The following is a 21,069-nucleotide window of genomic DNA, read 5'->3' as shown; positions in this document are numbered from 1 at the left end:
TCTTAACCTTCTTTGTCAAACTGATGGGAGCTTTCTAGGAATTTCTCATTTTAAAGACATTCTTAGATTTTCCACGTTCTTTTATTTTAAAATCAGTAAAAACTCGTCTCCAGTTGACCAGATATCTGGTTCTCTTCATGTAGTTAATGAACCAGAGGAGCTGCCAGTGTCATTGACCACAGAATTGGAGACTACAATGTTAAATAAACTATTTTTATCTAGTTTTAACCACCAACAAGCAGTAAAACTAAACAAATGTTTGCATCAGCACCACTGTCACCTCGCTCTTCCTCCTCTGCTCCAACACATCACATGGTTGGCCTGGTTTTGAGCATCTGCTGCGATGCTCCTGCCACTCGGAGCTGCTAGCGCTCAGATGGGCTGTGGCTGTTGAACGTATAAACCTGATAAAATGTTCAGAATCAGAGAAACGCATGGCCGCTAAAGTAAACACTCTCCAGGCTTTCGTATATCCAAGTTTTTTTATTGAACGGACCAAAACAAATTATACAATACAGGGATGGATAATGTTCCTGTGTGGTGTAAACAGGCAGCTGGAACAGGAAAGAAACGAGTAAAAGGAGTGAAGCAGGGGTCGTCATGGAAACGCAAAAGGGATCAAAATGACTTCTTATACCTGAGGAAACAAAGAGAACAAAAAAAGCCATCAATATAAGACAACATGTCAGTAACTCCGTGTCAACAATTTTCTCTATTTTATTCAAGTAAAAAGGGTCAAATGTTCTTTAAAATAGTTGCCAAGTTATTCTGGGCATCTGAATTTAGTCCGCATGGGTCAAAAATGTGAGGAGGACTCCATCAGGTATAGAACATGTGGGGGGGATAAGTGATTCTGATCAAATTCAGCCCACAGTCCGAGCTCGGTTTGCAGAGTTTAGAGCGTGGACGGGTCAGGAAAATCTGTTCTAAATCTGGTGTTTGATTTAAAAACATTGTTTCTTGGGTCAGACTCAAACAGCCGTGATCAAACAGAAAAACGTGGAATACCGACGGCAAAACAGGAAAACTTTCAAGACTTTTGTTTGCTGCTGGTGAATTTTTAAAACAAACTGAAGCCCCCCGACACCGTCCCGCCTCGGTGCAACATGCATCAATAACCTGTTAAAACTCAAAAGGCAGGTTCCCTTTAGCTCACGATGTGAAAATTCAATCAGGAACAAATGCGTCCAACATTCCCGACTGTAGCTCTAATTCTATTGGAATAACGGAGCCAGGAATCAAACCTGTGACCTCTGAAACCACCTGCTTCTGAGCTGCAAGGATAATCCAAGCCACACTGATGAAATCACCCCGACTGTGTTTCCCCAGTCACACTTCATATATGAATGACATCACTCGGTCTTCGGCACCTCATCGATCTCTTCACGTGCAGCCGTGCGCTCCAACACGGGAGGCAGCCGGCAGCTCGTCCAACATAAACACAACAAGCAGCCCGGTACCGTCAGGGGCTCGGTTTACTTTGTGAGTCGGCGTGTGGAAATGGTCGTTTACATTCCTCAGGCGGCGGCGGCTGAAACACGGTTAGCTTTTAAACAAAAGCACAGACGCCGCGTTGTTTCATAACGAAACGTGGCTTCCTCTGAAGAGACGTCCGACAGCCATGAGGGAGAACGCAGCTTTAACTCCACGTTCACACCAAAACCAAACTTCTATCCAGAGATTTTATTTGCTAGCTGTTAAGCTAACGTTGTGGTTTCTTTAAAGGCAATGAAGGACTTGAACAGAATAGCTTTGACGGATCACAGACCAGACAAACTGAGACGGTTAAACCAGAGGCTCAGGGTGACGGACCTTTGCTGCGGGGTCATTTCTACTCATCGATGTACTCAAAAGGCTCAGGGGGCTCGGGCTCCTGCTCCTCCTCCTCTATCTTAGGTCCGTGTGCTGAGACGGGCTCCACCAGCTCCTCCTCCTCTTCGCTGGTGTCCTTAAGGATGATGATCCCGCCTGTGTGCAGCTGGTGAAGAACAGGACAAACAGCGGGTTAAAGGTCAACCATGGCTGTTTTTTATATACAGGAACACTCCCAAACCACTGAAAGATGGGGTCACACTTGTGTGTGTGTGTGTGTGTGTGTGTTTGTGAGTAAGGCCCTGTCATTTCAGTTGTGTTTAAATCCAAAAACAAGCTCTCAATCAGTGACTGACTAAACAGTTTTATGTCTATGGAGAACAAAAGCAGGAAACCCCCAAAGGTCAGCCCTAATTAAACGCCCTTACACTGAGCAGATTCCAAGATAAGGCCGTAAAACCTCTTCACTTCCTAAAGGCAGCTTTTAAATCAGAAACAGACCCTTAAAAGGACAGCAGCATCACCAAACCTCAGACAACCGAGCTCCGTGCAGCGCAGCGCAGAAACCCAACAGCACTTCCTCCTGACGGTGCCGTTTGGGCGACTGCACATCATCTTAACGTTTACTGCAGAGAGCTGTCAACGTTTACAGCAGGACTCTGCTTTACGGACTTTTAGAAACCAGCCCCAAGCCAAAATCAGCCGACAAGCTGAATCCTGATCTGTGAGATCATTGAAGTTGTTTGTGGGTACCGGTTTGAACGGCTGGTAGCGGCAGGTCTCGGGCATCGTGAGGACTTTGAGCTGAGCCGGCATCGCCCTGGCCGGGTTCTCCAGCAGCTGGAAGCTCGGCTCTGCTTCTTTCTTCTTCTCTTTTTCCTTTTCTTCATCCTTCTTCTCCTTTTCAACCTCCTGGACTTCCTGTTGGAAGAGAATTAAAGTTCCCCTCATCAAAGCTGCATCTTTAATATTTGATTTAGAAGCACACGTTTATCAGAACATGCTCAGAACTCTTCTGGGAACTTTGCTTTCCTGTTTTTCAGCAGAACATCTTGATAAATACAACAACAGACACTGTAAATCTCAGATAATGAACAACAAGCACTCGTACTATAAATAGGAAAAGCTTTCAAGCAGGAGAGCTGATCTCTGAATGTAAACAACCACAGTCGACGGGTGGACTTTGAGCCATCTGACTCCGGTTTCAGTCGACAGCTCTCCTTCAAACACCAAAACAATAAGTTGGGTTGAATAAAAATCAAAAGCGGCCCAGAGAACCAAACGCGCTGCTCGCCCTAAAAGAAAACCCCTGTGAAGGTTGTCCTGGCTCTGGCGTGTGGGCAGGAGCAGGAATAGATGCTGATGATCACCATCAGGTCTCCTGGAGTCTAATGGAACATTCCCATCTGTACCGGGTCGGCCGGGCCGGGTAGCGTAGGTTGTTTACATATCTGGGCGGCCTGGTATTTTTCCGGGCCAACCAAGGCTCATTCTCAGCCCTCTTCTCGAGGGGGTCTGCTTCAGGCCGACCAGGGCCAACACACCCACTGCTGACAGCAAATTCACACCTTCCATTAGAGCAAGCCTCTGATTGGTGGGTAGAATCAGCCCACATGGGCTTAAGGCAAGGATGTGTGGAATCAACCGGGCCGACTGGGGCTACCTGGCCCGGGCCGACCCGGTACAGATGGGAATGGCCCATAAATCAACCAACGAGGAATCCCAAGCTCAGAAAATTAGCCCAAATACAATCCAATGAGGATTATTTGTGTTTCATCAGTGTTAGAATAAAGCTTTCCTTCAAAACAAGACTAAAGCGCTGGGAGGAGAGGTGAGCGGGTTCAGTGTTTTCCACTCACCACTTCCATCTTCTCCTCCTCCTTCTCTTTCTTCTCCTTCTCCTTCTTCTTGGCTTTGGCTGTGATGGAGAGAACGGCCGTAGATACCTGCCACGCAGACAGAGTAGAGACGTTTCCATCGTGTAAGACAATCTGACTAACTCTTTTTTTTTTTACAAACACGGCTGAAAACGGACAAAAGCTCGTGAACCACAACATAAACATCTGCTGCTTTTTTCTCAATGAGAATCTCAGATTTGGAAAAGAAGCGACAGGAAAAACGGGATGGAGATGCTGGAACAATAAACAAGACAGGCGGAAAATGAGCAGAATAACTGGAGGCTTTCCTGGATTAGAGATCTGAGGAGGAGGAAACCAAAGCAGCGCCACAGATCTCACCTTCTCCTTCTCCTTCTCTTTGGGGACTTCCAGGGCGGGTGGGTAGGCGAAGGTGGAGGGCTTACAGTTGGAGCGGTACTGCACCTTGGGCATCTGAACGGAGACACAAGAAGAATAAACCTCAACGCTCCTTAACTGTTAGAAGAACATGAGAGGGTTAAGATGTTAACAAGCAGAACCAGAGCGCCGAGCATGATGGGGCGTTCGTTTATGTAAATATAAAACTTGATAAATAAAAACAAATGGTAAATGGCCTGTATTTGATACAGCGCCTTCTAAAGTCATGGAACCCCCCAAGGCGCTTTACAACACAGTCATTCACCCATTCACACACACATTCACACACTGGTGGGGATGAGCTACAATGTAGCCACAGCTGCCCGGGGCACACTGACAGAGGCGAGGCTGCCGAGCACTGGCACCACCGGTCCCTCTGACCACCACCAGCAGGCAACGTGGGTTAAGTGTCTTGCCCAAGGACACAACGACAGCGACAGACTGAGCAGGGCTCAAACCTGCAACCTTCCGATTACGGGGCGAGCGCTTAACTCCTGTGCCACCGTCGCCCCAAAACATTTGTTTTGTGCTCTTGTCCTGCTTGGTGTTGGTCCTCTCCAGTTCGGTTCAACTTGCAAACCAGATCCAGGAGGAGATTTGGGTCAGATGTCTGGAAACCTTCTAAACTCAGCAGCTTTTACACCTTTAATTAAAGACGAACTGACCTGATTAAACTTTCAGAGCCACAATAAAATGATTTGTGTTTGTTTGGAGGTCACAGGCAGGACTTCCCGTCTGAGCAGAAACTAAAGAAAAGCTCTTTTTGGGAGGAACAGCCTGGCATAGGTTAGTGAAATCTCATGATGAATTCACAACAAACGGGCCGACCTGTTGCACATTTAAGCGGCTCCCTCTCAACAAACCTGAGTTTATGTAGAAGTGAAGAAGTGCTCTGTCAGACCTAGACAAACATAACAGAAGATGTGCAGCCGCAGCAGCACCAGGTTCCTTCTGGTTAGTGTAAGTTTACTCCGACTGAGGGATTCAACAGCTTACAGCTGCACCGCTGCAGCAACAATCTCTCCATTTCTATAACAAAAAACCCTTTTGGAATTTTCTATCAAAGTCTTGGAGTGAAGCTACAACTTTTCTCTTAATTGGACCAGTTGTGAGAAGCCAAGACTGTGCAGACTGAGTAAAAACCCTGGCAGAGCTGAGCATCAGTGGCCTCGATGTCATGTGATCCTGATTCAGGTTGCAAAGACGAGATGAGGCTGATCTGATGTCAGTTTTAGATATGCCACGCTGAGTCTTTGGCACCGGCGTTCCAGTGGCAGGACTCCAAAACTGAGCTGCTGCTAACAGTTGTTCCTGCAGAACGAGGAACCCACGACTCCTAAACGCTAACCCAACCCTGATGCAGCAGCTAAATAAACACGGTTTACGTTAAATAACTTTTACACACGATGAACAAGGACAGAAAACACTTCAGTACCTTGAGATCCTTGTTGAGGCCGATGATGGCGGTCGGTGTGAAGGCCAGTGACAGGAAGTGTGAGAGGGGAAACCAAAACCAGAACTGGGTGAAGACCAGCAGGCCCACCACTGACGGCATGTGAGTGTGACCGGTTCTGGACTGTAGCGAGATGGTCATGTTACGTCCACCTGGTGCGAAAAATAAAAGCTTAAAAAAGAAAACTACTCTAACACACCAAAGGAGAAACGTCGTTTGTCTTTGTTCATGAGGATAACCTGGGGGAGTTGTGGTAGGAACCGGGACGTCCACCACCCAAGGGTGGATGTCTTTTGGCTCCAACCTGCCTGCTGTATTATTTCATGAGTCATGATTTATGGGGACTTGATCCCACCCAGGAATGCATTGTCTACAGCATCTTGAACTTAAATGAACACATTCATCATGATCATGGCTCGGCTACACAGGAAAGTTAAAGGTGATCAACTGGACCAAAAATAGACACCCGTTTTTAAACTAAACGTAGCCGAATGCTTTTAAATCTGTACGTTAGTTTGTAGATTTGCACCAACACGTAGTTCTGTTTTTGTTTGTTCTTGATTTGTCACTTTGATGAATGAGTTGCACATTAGGTCAACTTTACTCATAACTGTAATACATTTGAGGTGGTCTCTGGTGGGAATGAATGCCTTGTAAGTCGTACTTGGGGTGGAGCCGGGGGGGGGGGGGGGGGGGGGGGGGGGGGGGGGGGGGGGCTCCAATGTGACAGTGTGAGGACATAGAATGGAGTACAAAGTAGCTTCAGATGGCAGCATTTTAGAGTCTTATTTCCTGTTATTTGTACATGTTGCCTCTACCACTGACGAAGTTGCTAATGCTAACGGTTAGCTTCTACTAGCCAAGACGTTCTCTGCTGTTTCCTGGACGCTAAACCAACAACAGCCTTCCCCATTGTGAGCCAAGATGGGTGAATCCATGAATGCTGAGTGACAGTGTGAGGTAGGATTTTCTAATCCTGGAGTTTCACCGTCTATTTCTGATCAGAAGCTCATGCAGGAGATAGGTGTTGGAGACTATTTTCATGTTCAGCCTGCATGTTAAACTCTGAGTGACTGATTATTTTCAAAAATAATAAAGAAAAAATAAGTCTTAACATTTCTGAAAGCCCCAGTTGGTACTTTTACATGCTGTTTGTTTTATTTTAATTAATTAAATAAAAAATGTGATTTGATTAATTATGAGTTTGTAAAGTATTTTCTAAAGTTTGGAAAAGCGCGGTTAACGTTTGTTCTTACTGACTGGCTCCTCTGGTCTCCACTAAACTACAGCTTAGACAGTGATGTATAAAAAGGTTAACAACTCAGGTCAAACAGAACCAGAACAAATAAAGAACATCACTGCGTCTTTGTCCAAAACAAACAGAGAAGGGTGGGGGAGGAAGAGAAGAAAGCAGGCAACCGGGATGAACTTGTCATCCCTACAGGAGGAAAAAAAAGGAAATGTCACAAGGGGAGAAGCTCTTCCAGCTGAACTAAACAATACCCCGTATATCATCTGCTGCCGTCTTGCATCGGACCCACTTTGATCTGACTTCAACACAAGAGCCTAATCTTGACATCTGAACTGGTGTTGAAACCCTTCCAGTTTAACAGATTGAATGGCGGCCAGGAGACTAACGAGGTCTGTTTGCTGCTCTGCAACTGGGTGCTTAAAAATCTCTTAAATACTTGAGGGTCTGAGTGCACTTGACAAGTGTGCCCCCCCCCCCCCCCCCCCCCCCCCCCCCCCCCCCCCGGACCTGCTGTTTTGGCCAACTCTTGGTTTGGAGGGCCAGTTATCATTCCAAGGAATTGTTGAAAGAGAGTGTCGGGGTAGCGGTGATCCCTCAGAGGTGGAGCGTAAATGACCGACAAAAGTCTGACTGGGTTTTGTCTCTTTAATTTGGGCACAAACATCTAATTAATGGTTTGTGTCAATAAGTGAGGGGAGTCGAGGTGAGAAAGAGAAGACACGGATACAGAGAGTGAGACAGAATGGGCCATTTCCTGTGTAATGAGCACCAGGCAGTGATCATGAAGCTCGGCTCTAATCGCTTCCGCCAGTCAAATGAAACACAGTTAGCCTGCACCTCACACACTGCTAACGACCTACATGAGGCAGAATATTTAAACATTTATACTAGGGATGTCCCGATCCGATCACATGATCGGAAATCGGCCCCGATCACGTGGTTTCAGACTGATCGGGACTCGGGATTTACTTCCCGATCCAAGCCCCGATCCGGACTCGGATACTGGGTCCAAATTACAGGAGAGCAACTTGGTTCTCCTTGAAGGTTGTCAGGCTCCCCTGATGCCCTTAACTTACACACCCAGAAGGAGCACAAAAGAGATCCAGTTTCTACCTATATTATATTATTTATATGGACTCAGCATACTTCTTTTGAGCAGAGATGCAGAGCAGCAGGCAGACCGCTGATTATTCATGAACTCCAGCTGCGTTCTGCACACGGTCACAGTAACATTTTCTAAGTTTCTAAGCGGCGTCACCAAAAAATATATAATTAACACACAGTCGTTCGTGTCCGTTCATTTTCTCTCTGGTAAGTTCTGTCTGGATTTGAGCATGACGTGTGGACGCGCTCGCGCTGTCCTCGCTGTCCTCGCTGCAGCGCGGCGCACACACCGCATTTTTGCGGTCAATAGATCAATTTTATCTGCTGGTTAAAAAGTTATTTGTGAGGTGAAAAAGAAGGAAGCTGGCAGGAGTTTCTCTGGAGGACTGGGAGATGCAGGAAGATCAGAGACAGACAGGACAGGAAGACAGGAAAATAAAAACCAAGAAAACAAAACAAAGTTCGTAAAAAAATAAAATGTAGGTAGATTGATCCCACTACACGTCTGTATCTGTATAAAGCAGTGATTTATCAGCATGTAGTATTTATATAGTTACAATTCAGATCATCTTCCAAGCTCCGTCCCATGCCCAGGGACGTATCTAAGCATTTTGGGGGCCGAGGCAAAATAGCCCCCTGCCAGGTATTTTAAGTTGAAGTGCTATCTGTTTTTATATTAGACTTTTTATATTTGCAATAAAGTCCTAAAGTGAAGAATTTTTGTTATTTATTGCTTGATTGTTCAAGCTACCTCACAGAAGTGATCTGTTGTTAAAAATTAAAATAAAAAGGTAATTAAATAGAAAATAAGGAACATTCTGGAACTTTTTCCTCCGTTTCTTTCTTTTTTTATATGTATTGAAAGTATCGGATTGGGACTCTGGATCGGCAGATTCTCAAAATCAAATGACTCGGAGGCAAAAAAACCTGACCGGGACATCCCTAATTTTTACCACATGAGCCCGAGCATGTCTGACATCCAAAACCCACAACGATGTTCTGTCTGAAGTGTTTGAAGACCGTCCTACTTCACTGGGCGGAGGTCACTGAAGTGGTCAAAAAAATTCCTTCTCTGGTAAGGTCTATTCAGCAAATCTGGGGAGGAGGGTCTGTCGGATTGTTGAACCTCAGATTCAGGAGGAGCAATGTGGTTTTTGTCCTGGCCGTGGAACTCTGGACCAGCTCTATACCTTTAGGAGGATCCTGGAGGGTGCGTGGAAGTTTGCCCAACCAATCTACATGTGTTTTGTGGATCTGGAGAAGGCGTTCAACCGCGTCCCCCGGGGTGCCCTCTGGGAGTATGGGGTACCAGGCCCTCTGATACGGGCGGTTAGGTCCCTGTATGACCGGTGTCAGAACTTGGTCCGCATTGCCAGCAGTAAGTCGGGCTCATTTCCGGTGAGAGTTGGACTCCGCCAAGGCTGTCCTTTGTCACCAATTCTGTTCGTAACCTTTATGGACAGGATTTCCAGGGATAGCCAAGGTGCTGGGGGGGGGGGGGGGGGCACTGTTTTGGTGGCCTAAGGATTAAGTCTCTGCTTATTTTTTTTCTCAATATTTACTTGACAGAGACATTGCTGTCCAGCAAGAAGTTACGGATGCAATGCATTCAGAGTTCATAGCTAGTGCTAATTTACAACTCCTGTCCCTGGTTGCAGATGATGTGGTGCTGTTGGCTTAATCAGAGCGTGATCACCGGCTTTCGTTGGAGCGGTTCACAGCAGTGTGAAGCAGCTGGGATGAGAATCAGATCCTCTAAATCTGAGACCATAAAAATGTTTTTATTTATTTAGTTATCTGAGACCATGGTCTTGAATTGGAAAAGGGTAGACGGTTTCATCCAGGTAAGGGATGAGGTCGTCACAAAGCGTGCGGTTCCGGGGCCACAAAGACATCGCCGGACCCGGCCCACATACTGAGCACCGCTGCCATTTTCATTTTAATTCTATTTATTTATAAAAGAGCCAATTTACAACTCGAGTTGTGTAAAGGCACTTCACAAAGTAAACATTCCAACTGAACCTACTTATCAGTGAGTTCAGTTCTGTTATGTCCTGGAATGGTGGAAAAAGGAAGGACAGGGAGTAACACGGAGGCATGTGCTCCAGGTGTTAAAAATCCTAAACAATATTTTTATTTTAGGATTTAAAAAAAGCACGAAGCTCCAAATCTAAAAGTACTTCAGTCACATTGTTAAAAAGGCCATGGCTTTATGTTTAAAACAGACATCGAAATGAAAAAATAATCTAATGGAGATTAGAAAAAGGCAGGAGAAGAATTTGCTTCAGAAATTCCAGGTGGACACCTTCACACCTGCCTGAATCTCTCACACACACTCTCTCTCTCTCTCTCTCACACACACACACACACACACACACACACACACACACACACACACACACACACACACACACACACACACACACACACACACACACACACACACACACACACACACACACACACACACACACACACACACACAGAGCCAAGAATAGAGGCTGTGTTCTGTATGACTCGCAGTCGTGTCCTCTGCAGGAACACTCAGGTGACACGACTGTCGTGGGGGGTGTCATTAGTAAACAGCTGTAACGTAGTAGTGTATACGTCACGGATTTGTTTAAATAAAAGCACCCGTAGCCAGTCTGGGTTTATTCACACACGTGAAGCTCACAAATTAGAACACGGTGCAAAAGTCTGTTTATGTCAGTAATCCTACTTAGACTGAGAGACCATCTAAAGGCTCAGCAAGTCTTTGCAGATGTTTATGTTTATGTATTTAGCAGACGCTTTTGTCCAAAGCGACAAAATGATGTTGTGGATCCATCCACTGATTAGAGTGTGACACTTTGAATCTACAATAATGAACCTTTTCACAATATTCTGAGTGTCTGAGATTTTGTGTGTGGGGTTTTCATCAGCTGTAAGTCACAATCGTCATCACAACGATAACAAATAAAGGATTGAAACATCTGGCTCTGCATGGAATGCGTCCGTCTCATCTGTTTCACCTTTAAGTTGACCTACTGAAATAAATGAACTTTTGCATCATTTTCTAACTTTTTGAGTTTCACCTGTACATGTGAACGTATTGTGGACGTGTTCTCCATGTGATGCTGTACAGCTCTCAGAGACCTCACACACACTTATGCAGGCTGCTCACTTGCGTCCACAAACACGGAGGCAATCGGACAAACAGTAATCACCGGGTGGAGGCCAGCGGGCCATAAGGTGGAGAGAAGTGCGGAGCTGAGGTAGAGCCGCTAATGTACCTCAGCCTGATTTCTTCCAGAGCCGGAGTGCACGGGTGGTCAGCCTGAGAGGGTTGCTTTGTGTTTGTACGTGTGTAAAGAAACTCTCACAAAACCCACGATGCATTTAGAGCAGTTTGCTTGTTGTGCCGTGTAATTAAGAAATGTGGATCTTTTTGTTCCCCCTGAGAGGTGAGACCACATGGGGCATGCACAACCACACAGCCGTTTCATCTCCCCGCTCACTGACAGAGAGGGGTAAACCCACAGAGGCTCTGTTTGGAAACTGACCTGCATCCAGGATTCCCTGGGCCAGGATGGCGCCAAACTTGGCCATGACATCATCGTGCTTGTCATTGATGACTTTGGAATAAAGCTGCCTGAACTGGTTCACCTGAAAAGAAAGATTTAAAATCTGTATTTAGGGGGAAAAACGTTTTTATCCAAAGAGAATCTGAGCCCACGTTAACATGTGCACTTTAGATTAACGTGTGAAATACCGGCATCACAAGCTGAAATACATTTGTCAAATTGGCAGAAAACCAGCAGAATATCTACCCCACAGTAGTGATGGAGTGGCTGAGAGCCCCAGTGTCGGGCGGTCCTGTAAAACCGAACACATGCTGGGCTGCAAAATCCTCAGCCAATAGGTCCACTTAACCTCCAACTGCAAGCCCGACGCAGAGGCCTGTAGATGTGCTGCATCACATCTGAATGTTCAGCTGCTTGAAGAACAAAAGCTTCTTGCACAACCGTGCTTAAATAGAGAACCGTTTAAAGATTGAGGAGTTTTATCAAACGTGTCTGGCATTTCTAAACCATGAGAGTGTCGGGACAGATCATTAAGTCTTCCTCGACCCAAACAACTTCTCTCGTTACATCATCCTCTTTTTGTGTAATTTACTCACTAAGGGATTTAATGGAATAAAGCTTCGTTTTACAAGTCAGTGAAGAGTTATTTTAAGAATAATCCAGAAAGCAAGTCACCAATGTTGTGCACTTGTACATTTTTACAAGCTGATTCACATTTAAAAGAAAATTCCTCTGCTGCTTCACTCAAAAGTTAGATAAACTATTGGATCCTGGCTGCGATGCGACGATAAGCCGGTTTACTGCCTGTACACTTACCTTGGGACAGGTGACTTCAGTCTGCTGGATCATGATAAGGGCTGAGGCGATGAGGGCGCCTTGTCTCACATAATTCACCGGGTCGTTGGTCATGGGCTCCAGCAGATTAATTGCCTCCTGTGTGGAAGCAAAGCAGAGTAAATTCACATGAAATAACATAAAAGCTTCCAAAAACCTCAGAACGCTTTAGTGAGGATTGCTTTTCAACCGTCATAGACATCTAAAGCTGTAATAAAAACCTGTCATTTCATATTTTACAGACTTGTACCAAAATGCTATTTTCTCACCACATTTTTTAACTATGAATGTATTTTAGATTTTTTTTTCTCTTCCCAGTGAACTACAGCTGCTACAGCGGCGCTCCTGTTTGGTTAAACACAGGAAAAGTGATCATCAGCAGAGGCAACAGACCACACAAATTAATCACATTACTGGCCTCCGTATCTGGTTGCCCCAGACAACCAAGTCAGCAATTACTCTGTTCCAAGGAGGACTCTCTCCTTTTATTCTGGGCTATTTGTTTCTGCAGCAAGTCCATGACAGTAACTTTAATTACTTATGAACAGCTCTGCTGTAACCAACACCAGCCGGCTTGGACGGAGGCGTCGTCCCCGCCGAGAAAACAGAAACGAACCAGGAGGACGACAGCGGAGGTAAAATAAACCACGGCTCATCAGTGTTCCTGACTCAACGGCCTTAGACAGTCCTGCTCTGGTCTGGAATATCGTCCTCACTGACCCATGATAATCTGCACCTTGGTGGACTGTTTTTAGCTCATTTGTAAATGAAATTACATTAATTTTACTGTGGGGGTGTTTATGTTGAAAATTAAAAGCAGCAAGCCATATTTAACCAGTTAATTTAGAGTTTTTTTAATGCCTAAATAAAAACAGATCACCTGATATGACTGGACTGTAATATACCTCTCCATTCACAGGCTGAAATGTTTACGTTGGAGCACAAGTTCAGTATTTTTTCCCTCAACAAGTTCTTGCTTTTCTTCTTTTGGTTATAAAACAAACATCAGCCCAGTAAACGTTTTACTGGACTGATGTCGCAAAGAAACACTCCCAGTAAATAGCGGATTGAGTTCACCATCACCCTCGCCGTCTTCTAATGTCCTTGAGGTATTGTTTTGGAAAACAACAACACTTAGAGCAGCACTGGAGCTGCTCGGAGGCTTAAGGTGCAGCGAGCCACATCGGCCTGGACAACTTAGGAACTGGCAGCAGCCCCAACATTCGCCGTTTTCACACATGTGAATGAGCCTGAACACATGGACAGAGTAAAGCCCCCGATGACTGAGAGCCATCTTGGATCATTTTATTGGCTAATCTGCAATCCTTCCCTTATTAAAAATTACAGTAAATCCTAATGGATTAGAAGAAATTAGATGAGAGAATTTCTTACTAAATGCTCCAATTGCTGTAGAACTCAAATATTAGCCAAATGGCTAAAATAATTCTACCGTAAGGAGGCAACTCTTTAGTTTTACAGATGAACCATTAAACAGCTGCTGAGTGGAGCAGCCTTCATTCAGCAAATGTGATCTTTGATGCACAGGTTGTACCAGGAGGAGGAAAAAAGCACACAGCTAAAATGCAGTTAATATTTATTTTATCTTTTAGAAACAAAAGCTCGTCAAAAAGGACAACGATGATCAAATGGTTTGACTTGAAGAAAGAGGATGTTGTGATGGCAGGCTCTCACCTTGTTGCCTGTTCCGGCGCAGCAGATGCCCAGAGCCATGGCGGCTCCGCAGCGCACGTGAGGGTTGTAGCTCTCCGACAGAAGTGACACCACACTGGGGCACTGCTCCGGAGTCCTGCAGAGGCACGATGAGAGGATGAATATGGAGGACTGAGTGAGGACACTGGACATGAAGAGTCAAAGACATTTTCAGTCTTTAACTCAATTAGACACAGACTCTAGAGGTGCACAGACCAAAAGACAACAGTATCAGACATACGAGCAACCCTTTAACACAACCTTCACTAGATCTGTTATGAACCGATTCTGTATTTGCACAAAAACAACAACGTAGGTTGTGGATTGTCCTGTGTGTCATCTTTTATCAATGGGCATGTTCTCAATCATTTCAGCACTTGTTAAAACACAAATTCTTGGTTTCAGTGGAAACACGCATAAAAGAGTGTCTGTTTAGCAAAAGAAAGAAGCTTGGAGTCTAAAAATCTAAGAGGTAAAGTTCCTGTCTGACTGTAACAGCGTGCATCATATCTGAGAGTACTGACACAAAGCTGACTGTGTTGGATTTTGTTAGCCCAGAAGTCTGATTTCACTGGGAGAAAAAGGAAAAAGCTGTGCAGTACAGTCATCACACAAAAGGGTACCCCCCTTAAACCACTGCTGCACCAGTATAACTGCTTGTTTCAAGAGGGGGGGGGGTCGTCTAAACAGTGGGACAGCCGTGTTGAAAGGAATTACCTCCCTAAGCCACTGGCATGTGTCCAGCAAGAGGACATTCATCTGTTTTGTATAGAGTTTGACTTGCAAAACGAAAAGGGAAGGTGGGGGGAGACAACGACTGACACAAGAGGAGAGTGAGCCGACTGCAGGCAGTAAGAAAGAACCAGTGAGTAGGAATGAGAGCGAGGCGGAGGGGCCACAGCATCTGAAAGTTTTAAACCTGTCCTGCAAAGCAAGACCTTGTTCTAATTCGCTCCAGCGTGTGGAGCTAACCCCACCCCATGGATTACTAGACGTAGCTGCTGCAGGAGGTGATTCAGTCACATCACATTCTTACCTTAGGAGCTTCGGAGTAGAGCAACGTGGACTCTGAAGAGCACCGGCGCCGAGCTGCATGGCTGTCTGGACTGAGCAGCCAGGAAAGATACTCGGGAATTTACAAGTCAGAGAACTTCAGACAATAAAACCCCGACAAGAAGGTAAGAAACCAACTCTTTAAGGTTCAGAACTGTTCCGACTCTCACACAACCACACAACTCTGTGTGAGCGGAAGAACGGGAGCACCGAGAATTATTCTGAGCATTTCTAGTTACAAACGCCTCACAACATCATCTGTAGAAGCAAGTGGGCCATTATTAATTCTTTGTTATAGCCGAGAGATTTACTAGAGAAACGAAAGGCCTCTAGGTTAATGTTTATTACATCACTCTTAAGACAAATGAAATCAGGTAACAGCATCAGCATTTCCTAAACAGACATTTCTCCTTCTTACACACAGATGACTGGAGTATGAGCAACGTGGGAATGTGAGGTCTCCAGCTACGGGTCGCCAAGGAAGTATGACTTGCTGTGGGATTATTCTAGCTTTGGACTTATTAGATCTTCTTATTTTCGTGCCTCTCAAGCAGTGACTATCTGAGAGTGTCAGCTGTTGGTTTTGATTTGTATTCTTTGCTGGAGATGATGCGTCTCATGCACACGCCTTGAGTGGTCCCGCCATACCCTTCGCCATTGCCCGTGGGACCCAGTGACCATGCTGACCGAGAGTCCAAAACCAGAAAGATCAGAGCCTCCACCCACGCTCAGGCCCGCTGGGATCTCAGCAGCAACACGCCCCTGCCAGTCATGGCGCATTTCAACAACAGTTTGCACGCAGGCGAAGCGCCTGAGATTCAGCTGAAATGGGCCGCCCTGCTCATCGTCATGGTTATTATCCCCACCGTCGGAGGAAATATCCTGGTCATTCTTGCTGTGTCGCTGGAAAGGAAGTTGCAGAATGCCACCAACTACTTTCTGATGTCACTGGCTGTGGCTGATCTGCTGGTGGGACTTCTGGTGATGCCCCTCGCACTCATCACGGTTCTCTACAGTAAGTTCAGCAGGAGGGCCTTGTGTTTCATGCAGCGATACGATGTTCTATCTCTAAACATCTACAATACCAAACCTCAGATGTTCGATACTACAGAAAGAAGTTCTGCTTAAACTGAACCTTTATTTTTGATGGTTTTAATCACATTTGATTCATATGAGATCTTACTTTGCTTAACGTGTCCAATTCCCCTCCCAAATTCCAACTTGACGTTACATTTTAACTTCTATAAGGACCTAAAGCCGTTTACCATCACTGGTCAGGTTGGTCAGGTTACACAATATAATAAATGCATTCAAGTACATTAGAAAAGGATCCCAATTTTTGAGACAAGCTACATATAATCATGACCACTTGTTAAATTATTACAATATAACTGTATAAATAAATGCCTCCTTCTGGCCCGGCTGACCCAGCAGCTGCAGAGCCAACCGAGGGTTAGAACACATGGGCAGAAAAGAGCCAACTAATTTATTTAATCCCTCTAATTGTGCAAACTAAATACAGCTGCACAGGAAATAATTTACACTTCTGTTCCCAGTGTTCGAATACGACTACGAAACTCAGGGTGACGCTGAAGCCCTTACTCTTCATTAATTCGATTGTAGGATAATGAGCCAGATAGTAATTATGTCTCTCACACAAGAGTGGAGGATAGAGCAGCACAAAGCTGCTTTTGTAGTCCAGCCTCTCCATCACCACGGTTTACATAAGAACCGAATCCTGCTTTTGACCATTTTTTCCATTTTTACGAACAAGAGCTTCGTAATTAATCCGTGATTGCTTCCATTTTGTACATTTTGTCCATCTATGAGACTCGGATTTAAATTTGGATGCTATTAATAAGATGAAAGGTGAAAAGGCTTGGCTTTTATAATGGACTTGTTTGTCTTTATACTAAGACGATAAATCCGTTTTTAATGAGAAATAAAAGTATGACACCAAATAAATAGTTATACAAAAAATGTACATTTAATTTGACAGAGAAGTTAATTCTATTGCCTTTAGTAAAACAGTAACATCATTCTCGTCATTGGTGTTGACATTCAAAATAACAAGCATAGACCAGCTCAGTGGACTAGTGGTATGCGTGTCCGCCCTGGGACTGGGAGATCGTGGGTTCAAATGCACGGTCAGGTCATACCAAATACTTAAAAAATGGGACCCAATGCCTCCCCGCTTGACACTTAGCATCAAGGGGTTTGATGGGGGGGGGGGGGGGGTGTTGTTTAAACCACCAAATGGTTCCCAAGCTCAGTCGTGTCTGCAGCTCGCCGCTCCACCTGGGGGGATGAGTCAAATGTGGAGAACAAATTTCACACACCAGTGTGACAACTAATGGGACTTTAACTCAATATATTTATACAAATAAATAATCAATTTCTTACCATTACTTTACAAGCCTAATGACATTATTACTGTACCCTCATCAGGAGAGCTGTAGCTCTGAGTCCTGCAGTCCTGCTTACATGAAGAAACGAGTCCAAAGAATAATAAAGCTAATTCACAAAAACACAAACTGCCAGAGGAGGGATCAGCTCCTCATAACAGAACTGAAGGACATTAGGACACAGCTACACAGGACAGGACGGGCTGCAACAACACTAATAACAAATACCGGGCCATCCCGTTCCTAACGGATACACACTCCAAATTACTGTGGCCTAAAGTGATGTCCAAGTCAGTGGGCTAGCTTTAGATCTACTCTGGATCAAAATAAACATGAACTCAGCCACTGATGCAAGTGTGCATTTGATTTAAAAACAGCATTGTGTGTGAACTGCAACGCTAAAAGATGTTAGTCATTTTATATTTATACTGTAATGAAGAGAACTTTCTAAAAGTTTAGCTGGGTTGTTAAATAATACAGAGTGTTCATTAATATAAAAAAATAAAAAAACTTGAGCTGAAGTCTTTTCAAAAGTAAAAACACACGAACATTTGTCATTGATGTTTTAGTTCTAAACTTGTGCTTCACAACAAACAAAATAAAAAACAACTGTAAAAGCAAAGTGTTAAACTTTCTAAATGAACAAATGTAAGACCGATTAAACTCTAAGCACCGAAGACAACTTCATATAACCAGAAACTGCTGGATTTGAAACTACATGGGTTGGTAATTTATAAAACAAACGAGCTCACCAAAAACAAAAGCAACTCTCCTGTGTTGAGAAGATATGAAAGCTTGTAGTACAACATTCAATCTAAACAGCAGATCCACAACAGCGAAGTTCTAATGTTTCAAAGTTTCTTTCTTCACCAAAAATAATAATAATAATTAAAAAAATTATTAAATACCCTCGTCTTTAGCTAGTTTGACTTCACAAGCTATGCTGTTAATTGACTTTGGCGTTGAAAGAAACATTTCATAAAACGGGGACAGAAGGTCTACTTTGGTAACGAGAACAGTATTTATCAATGAAAGCCTTCCAGATGAAACCGGACCAAAACTGTGACTCAAAAATTCCCCCCAGCGTGACAAGAAAGCGGTGCAAGTAAAAGGCAAGAGGGGAGCATAATAAAAACAAGCGAAAAGAAATCTTTCCACCAACAGTCTTTTGCAATGTTAATGGACAGGGAGACAAAAGCCAGAACAAATTTCTCGCCAGTTTTATGCCTGGAACTCAAAATAAACACTACTGTTGAGCATAGACCCAGCCACAATCTACATAAAGAGCCTTTAGCTCCATAAACAATGAACTCTTCAGTTTCCAGCAAAGACATTCCTCACATATAAACAAACACCCATTTTTACACAAGTGCTGCTCCGAATTTTGTGCTTTTGCAGTGCATCTGTCACATTACTGGTAAAACCTAATTTTCTTTAGCCAGGAATAACAATACAATATTTAGCTACTAACTGCAAAAAAACATAACAGGTAATGCCAAAAGTTTATTCTCCTGATTAATTTCCAGCTCACTGTCTCTTTAGACTCTAGATGGCCACTTCCAGATTTCCTCTGCCCCATCTGGCTCTTCCTTGATGTCCTTTTTTCCACTGCGTCCATCATGCACCTGTGTGCCATCTCACTGGATCGCTATGTCGCCATCAAGAAGCCAATCCAGCACAGCCAGTACAAATCCAGAGCCAAAGCACTGGTCAAGATAGCGCTGGTGTGGCTCATATCCATTTGTAAGAAAACTCAACTTTATTCAACCATTTTTAACACAAACTTGTCTTAGATGGCTACCAATATCTTTCATAAAGCTTTTTTTTCCCCTAACAAACAAACGTCTTGACATAGAATCAGTGTGAGATTTAGACAGTACCCATCTACATAAACACCAGCGTGGTAATGCATTAGAGATGCACAAACATTACTCTATTGGCTATGTTTGCCTGTACTAAATCACTTTTGTCCCTTTTGCAGGTATCGCAATATCAATTCCAATAAAAGGGCTGAAGAATCTTCATAACAACATCACCTTCAACAGCAACCACACGTGCCTGCTGAAACCAGAAACATTCTCCAAGTTTATCATCTTTGGATCCTTGACGGCTTTCTTCATTCCTCTAGCCATCATGATGATCATCTACCTACTTACGGTGCAGGTGTTGCGCAAAAAAGTTTATTTGCTCAGGTCAAAGGTGACTCAGCGCTTTGGCTCCCCAACAATCTCAACGATTTTTCAAAGGGAACAGGCTTTGGCTTCACCTGAAGCCGAGCAAATCAATATGTTGGATATCAGACTTCTCAAGATGCACGAAAAAACAAACACAGGCCTAATGAACGCTTCAGCGGGTGATGAGATATCTTTTCGGAGAATGTCAACGATGGGCAAGAAGTCAATGCAGACTCTGAGCAATGAGCAGCGTGCCTCCAAGGTACTGGGCATCGTCTTCCTCCTGTTTGTTGTCATGTGGTGCCCTTTTTTCATAACTAATATCACATCTGCACTTTGCACAAGTTGTGACGAGAAAGTGATTTCCCGCCTGATGGAGATCTTTGTGTGGGTTGGCTACGTGTCATCAGGCATTAACCCCCTGGTCTACACTCTTTTCAACAAAACCTTCAGGGAAGCCTTCACACGTTACATCACCTGCAATTACAAAAACTGCGCAAGCAACAGGGCAGCACAACATCTGGGGTCGACAAGTATGGACTGGACCCTCACAAGGATTTCATTCAAATCTTCCATGGCAGAAAACTCAAAACTGCTCATGAAGCGCGGAATGAAAAACGGCATCGGAGCAGTGAATTACCAAAGTCCGCTCAGCTGTCAGCAAGCACCTGAACAGTCGCCTGGTGGTGTGATGTTAAACTCAAAACTTCTGCCTGAAAATGATGATTTTAATCAGGAAGAACACGTAAGCCGCGTGTAGAGTGACCACAGGGATTAATCTATTTGAATTGTGGCATGTATTCAGTCTCTACGACGAAGGCTTACCCCGTGAAACAGAGAAAAGTATTAATAATGAAGAGTGAAACAAAGCAGACACTCATGAGCGGACGTCAGCGTAACAACAAGAGGTGATCTGATGTTGTTGGTGACCATTTACATAAGGAAATGTGTTCCATTGATAATTAAACTTGAGTAAAAGGATACTTTGCTGTTAGCTGTTAGCACACAGCGAACCTTCTAAATGTGCCACATCAGTAATGTGAATTATACACAAAGGCGAAGTTTTCACACCCTACCAAGTTCTAGGTTGAGAAAAATAACCAGTGCCAGGCTCATTGAAAAGAAACAGGAGAGTGAGAGTGTAGTGTGACGAGGCTTCCACAAAAATTCGGGCAGCCAGACATGACAACCTGGAAAATATCTGAATGATGTATATGATATACTCCAGCGAACTTGGACTGTTTAAGTTAGCTGTAAACCATCTCAGACCACGTGCTTATGTTTTGTTGAGACAAAATAGCTCCAACTTTGAAATCCCTTCTGCAAAAGACAATTTTTGCACTCTTGAAATGATTCTAATTTAATTTGCTGAACTTTTGAGAAGCTTTGTTGTACTATGTGTATTGCAGCCAGCT

At 44.2% G+C, this 21,069-nt stretch overlaps 2 protein-coding genes across 3 annotated transcripts in view; one reads left to right on the top strand and one right to left on the bottom strand.

Annotated features, from left to right (window-relative positions):
- Positions 1–463: 463 nt before the first annotated feature.
- Positions 464–21,069, bottom strand: part of psmd1 (proteasome 26S subunit, non-ATPase 1) — a 29,688-nt gene continuing 9,082 nt past the window's right edge. The window contains exons 17-25 of the mRNA XM_054752277.2: positions 14,005–14,119; positions 12,295–12,411; positions 11,458–11,560; positions 5,542–5,711; positions 4,050–4,142; positions 3,672–3,758; positions 2,566–2,733; positions 1,813–1,978; positions 464–637 (exon numbers count right to left, since the gene is read on the bottom strand). Of these exons, the coding sequence (XP_054608252.1) occupies positions 1,832–1,978; positions 2,566–2,733; positions 3,672–3,758; positions 4,050–4,142; positions 5,542–5,711; positions 11,458–11,560; positions 12,295–12,411; positions 14,005–14,119 (1,000 nt within the window). The 3' untranslated portion in view covers positions 464–637; positions 1,813–1,831. The remainder of the gene's footprint in view (positions 638–1,812; positions 1,979–2,565; positions 2,734–3,671; positions 3,759–4,049; positions 4,143–5,541; positions 5,712–11,457; positions 11,561–12,294; positions 12,412–14,004; positions 14,120–21,069) is intronic.
- On the top strand, positions 15,653–20,585 carry htr2b (5-hydroxytryptamine (serotonin) receptor 2B, G protein-coupled). 2 transcript variants are annotated; one of them, XM_070554186.1, is made up of 3 exons: positions 15,653–16,090; positions 19,023–19,223; positions 19,462–20,585. In XM_070554186.1, the coding sequence occupies exons 1-3, from the start codon at positions 15,847–15,849 to the stop codon at positions 20,412–20,414; spliced, it is 1,398 nt and encodes a 465-aa protein (XP_070410287.1). In that variant the 5' UTR covers positions 15,653–15,846; the 3' UTR covers positions 20,415–20,585. The 2 variants fall into 2 exon arrangements, with proteins under 2 accessions (XP_070410287.1, XP_070410290.1); XM_070554189.1 differs by lacking the exon at positions 19,023–19,223.

Source organism: Nothobranchius furzeri, chromosome 8 (assembly GCF_043380555.1).
Source record: "Nothobranchius furzeri strain GRZ-AD chromosome 8, NfurGRZ-RIMD1, whole genome shotgun sequence".
In the NCBI taxonomy this organism is placed as follows: Eukaryota; Metazoa; Chordata; class Actinopteri; order Cyprinodontiformes; family Nothobranchiidae; genus Nothobranchius; species Nothobranchius furzeri.
The sequence above is the reverse complement of the archived record's forward strand: the minus strand, read 5'-3'. Positions and strand labels throughout refer to the sequence as shown.

What these genes read in the sequence shown, in the direction of transcription:
- htr2b (XM_070554186.1), top strand. Translation starts at nt 15,847, where the DNA reads ATGGCGCATTTCAACAACAGTTTGCACGCAGGCGAAGCGCCTGAGATT. An exon ending in ACTCATCACGGTTCTCTACA is followed by an intron (nt 16,091 to 19,022) that starts GTAAGTTCAGCA and finishes CTGTCTCTTTAG; the next exon opens with ACTCTAGATGGCCACTTCCA. An exon ending in GGTGTGGCTCATATCCATTT is followed by an intron (nt 19,224 to 19,461) that starts GTAAGAAAACTC and finishes TCCCTTTTGCAG; the next exon opens with GTATCGCAATATCAATTCCA.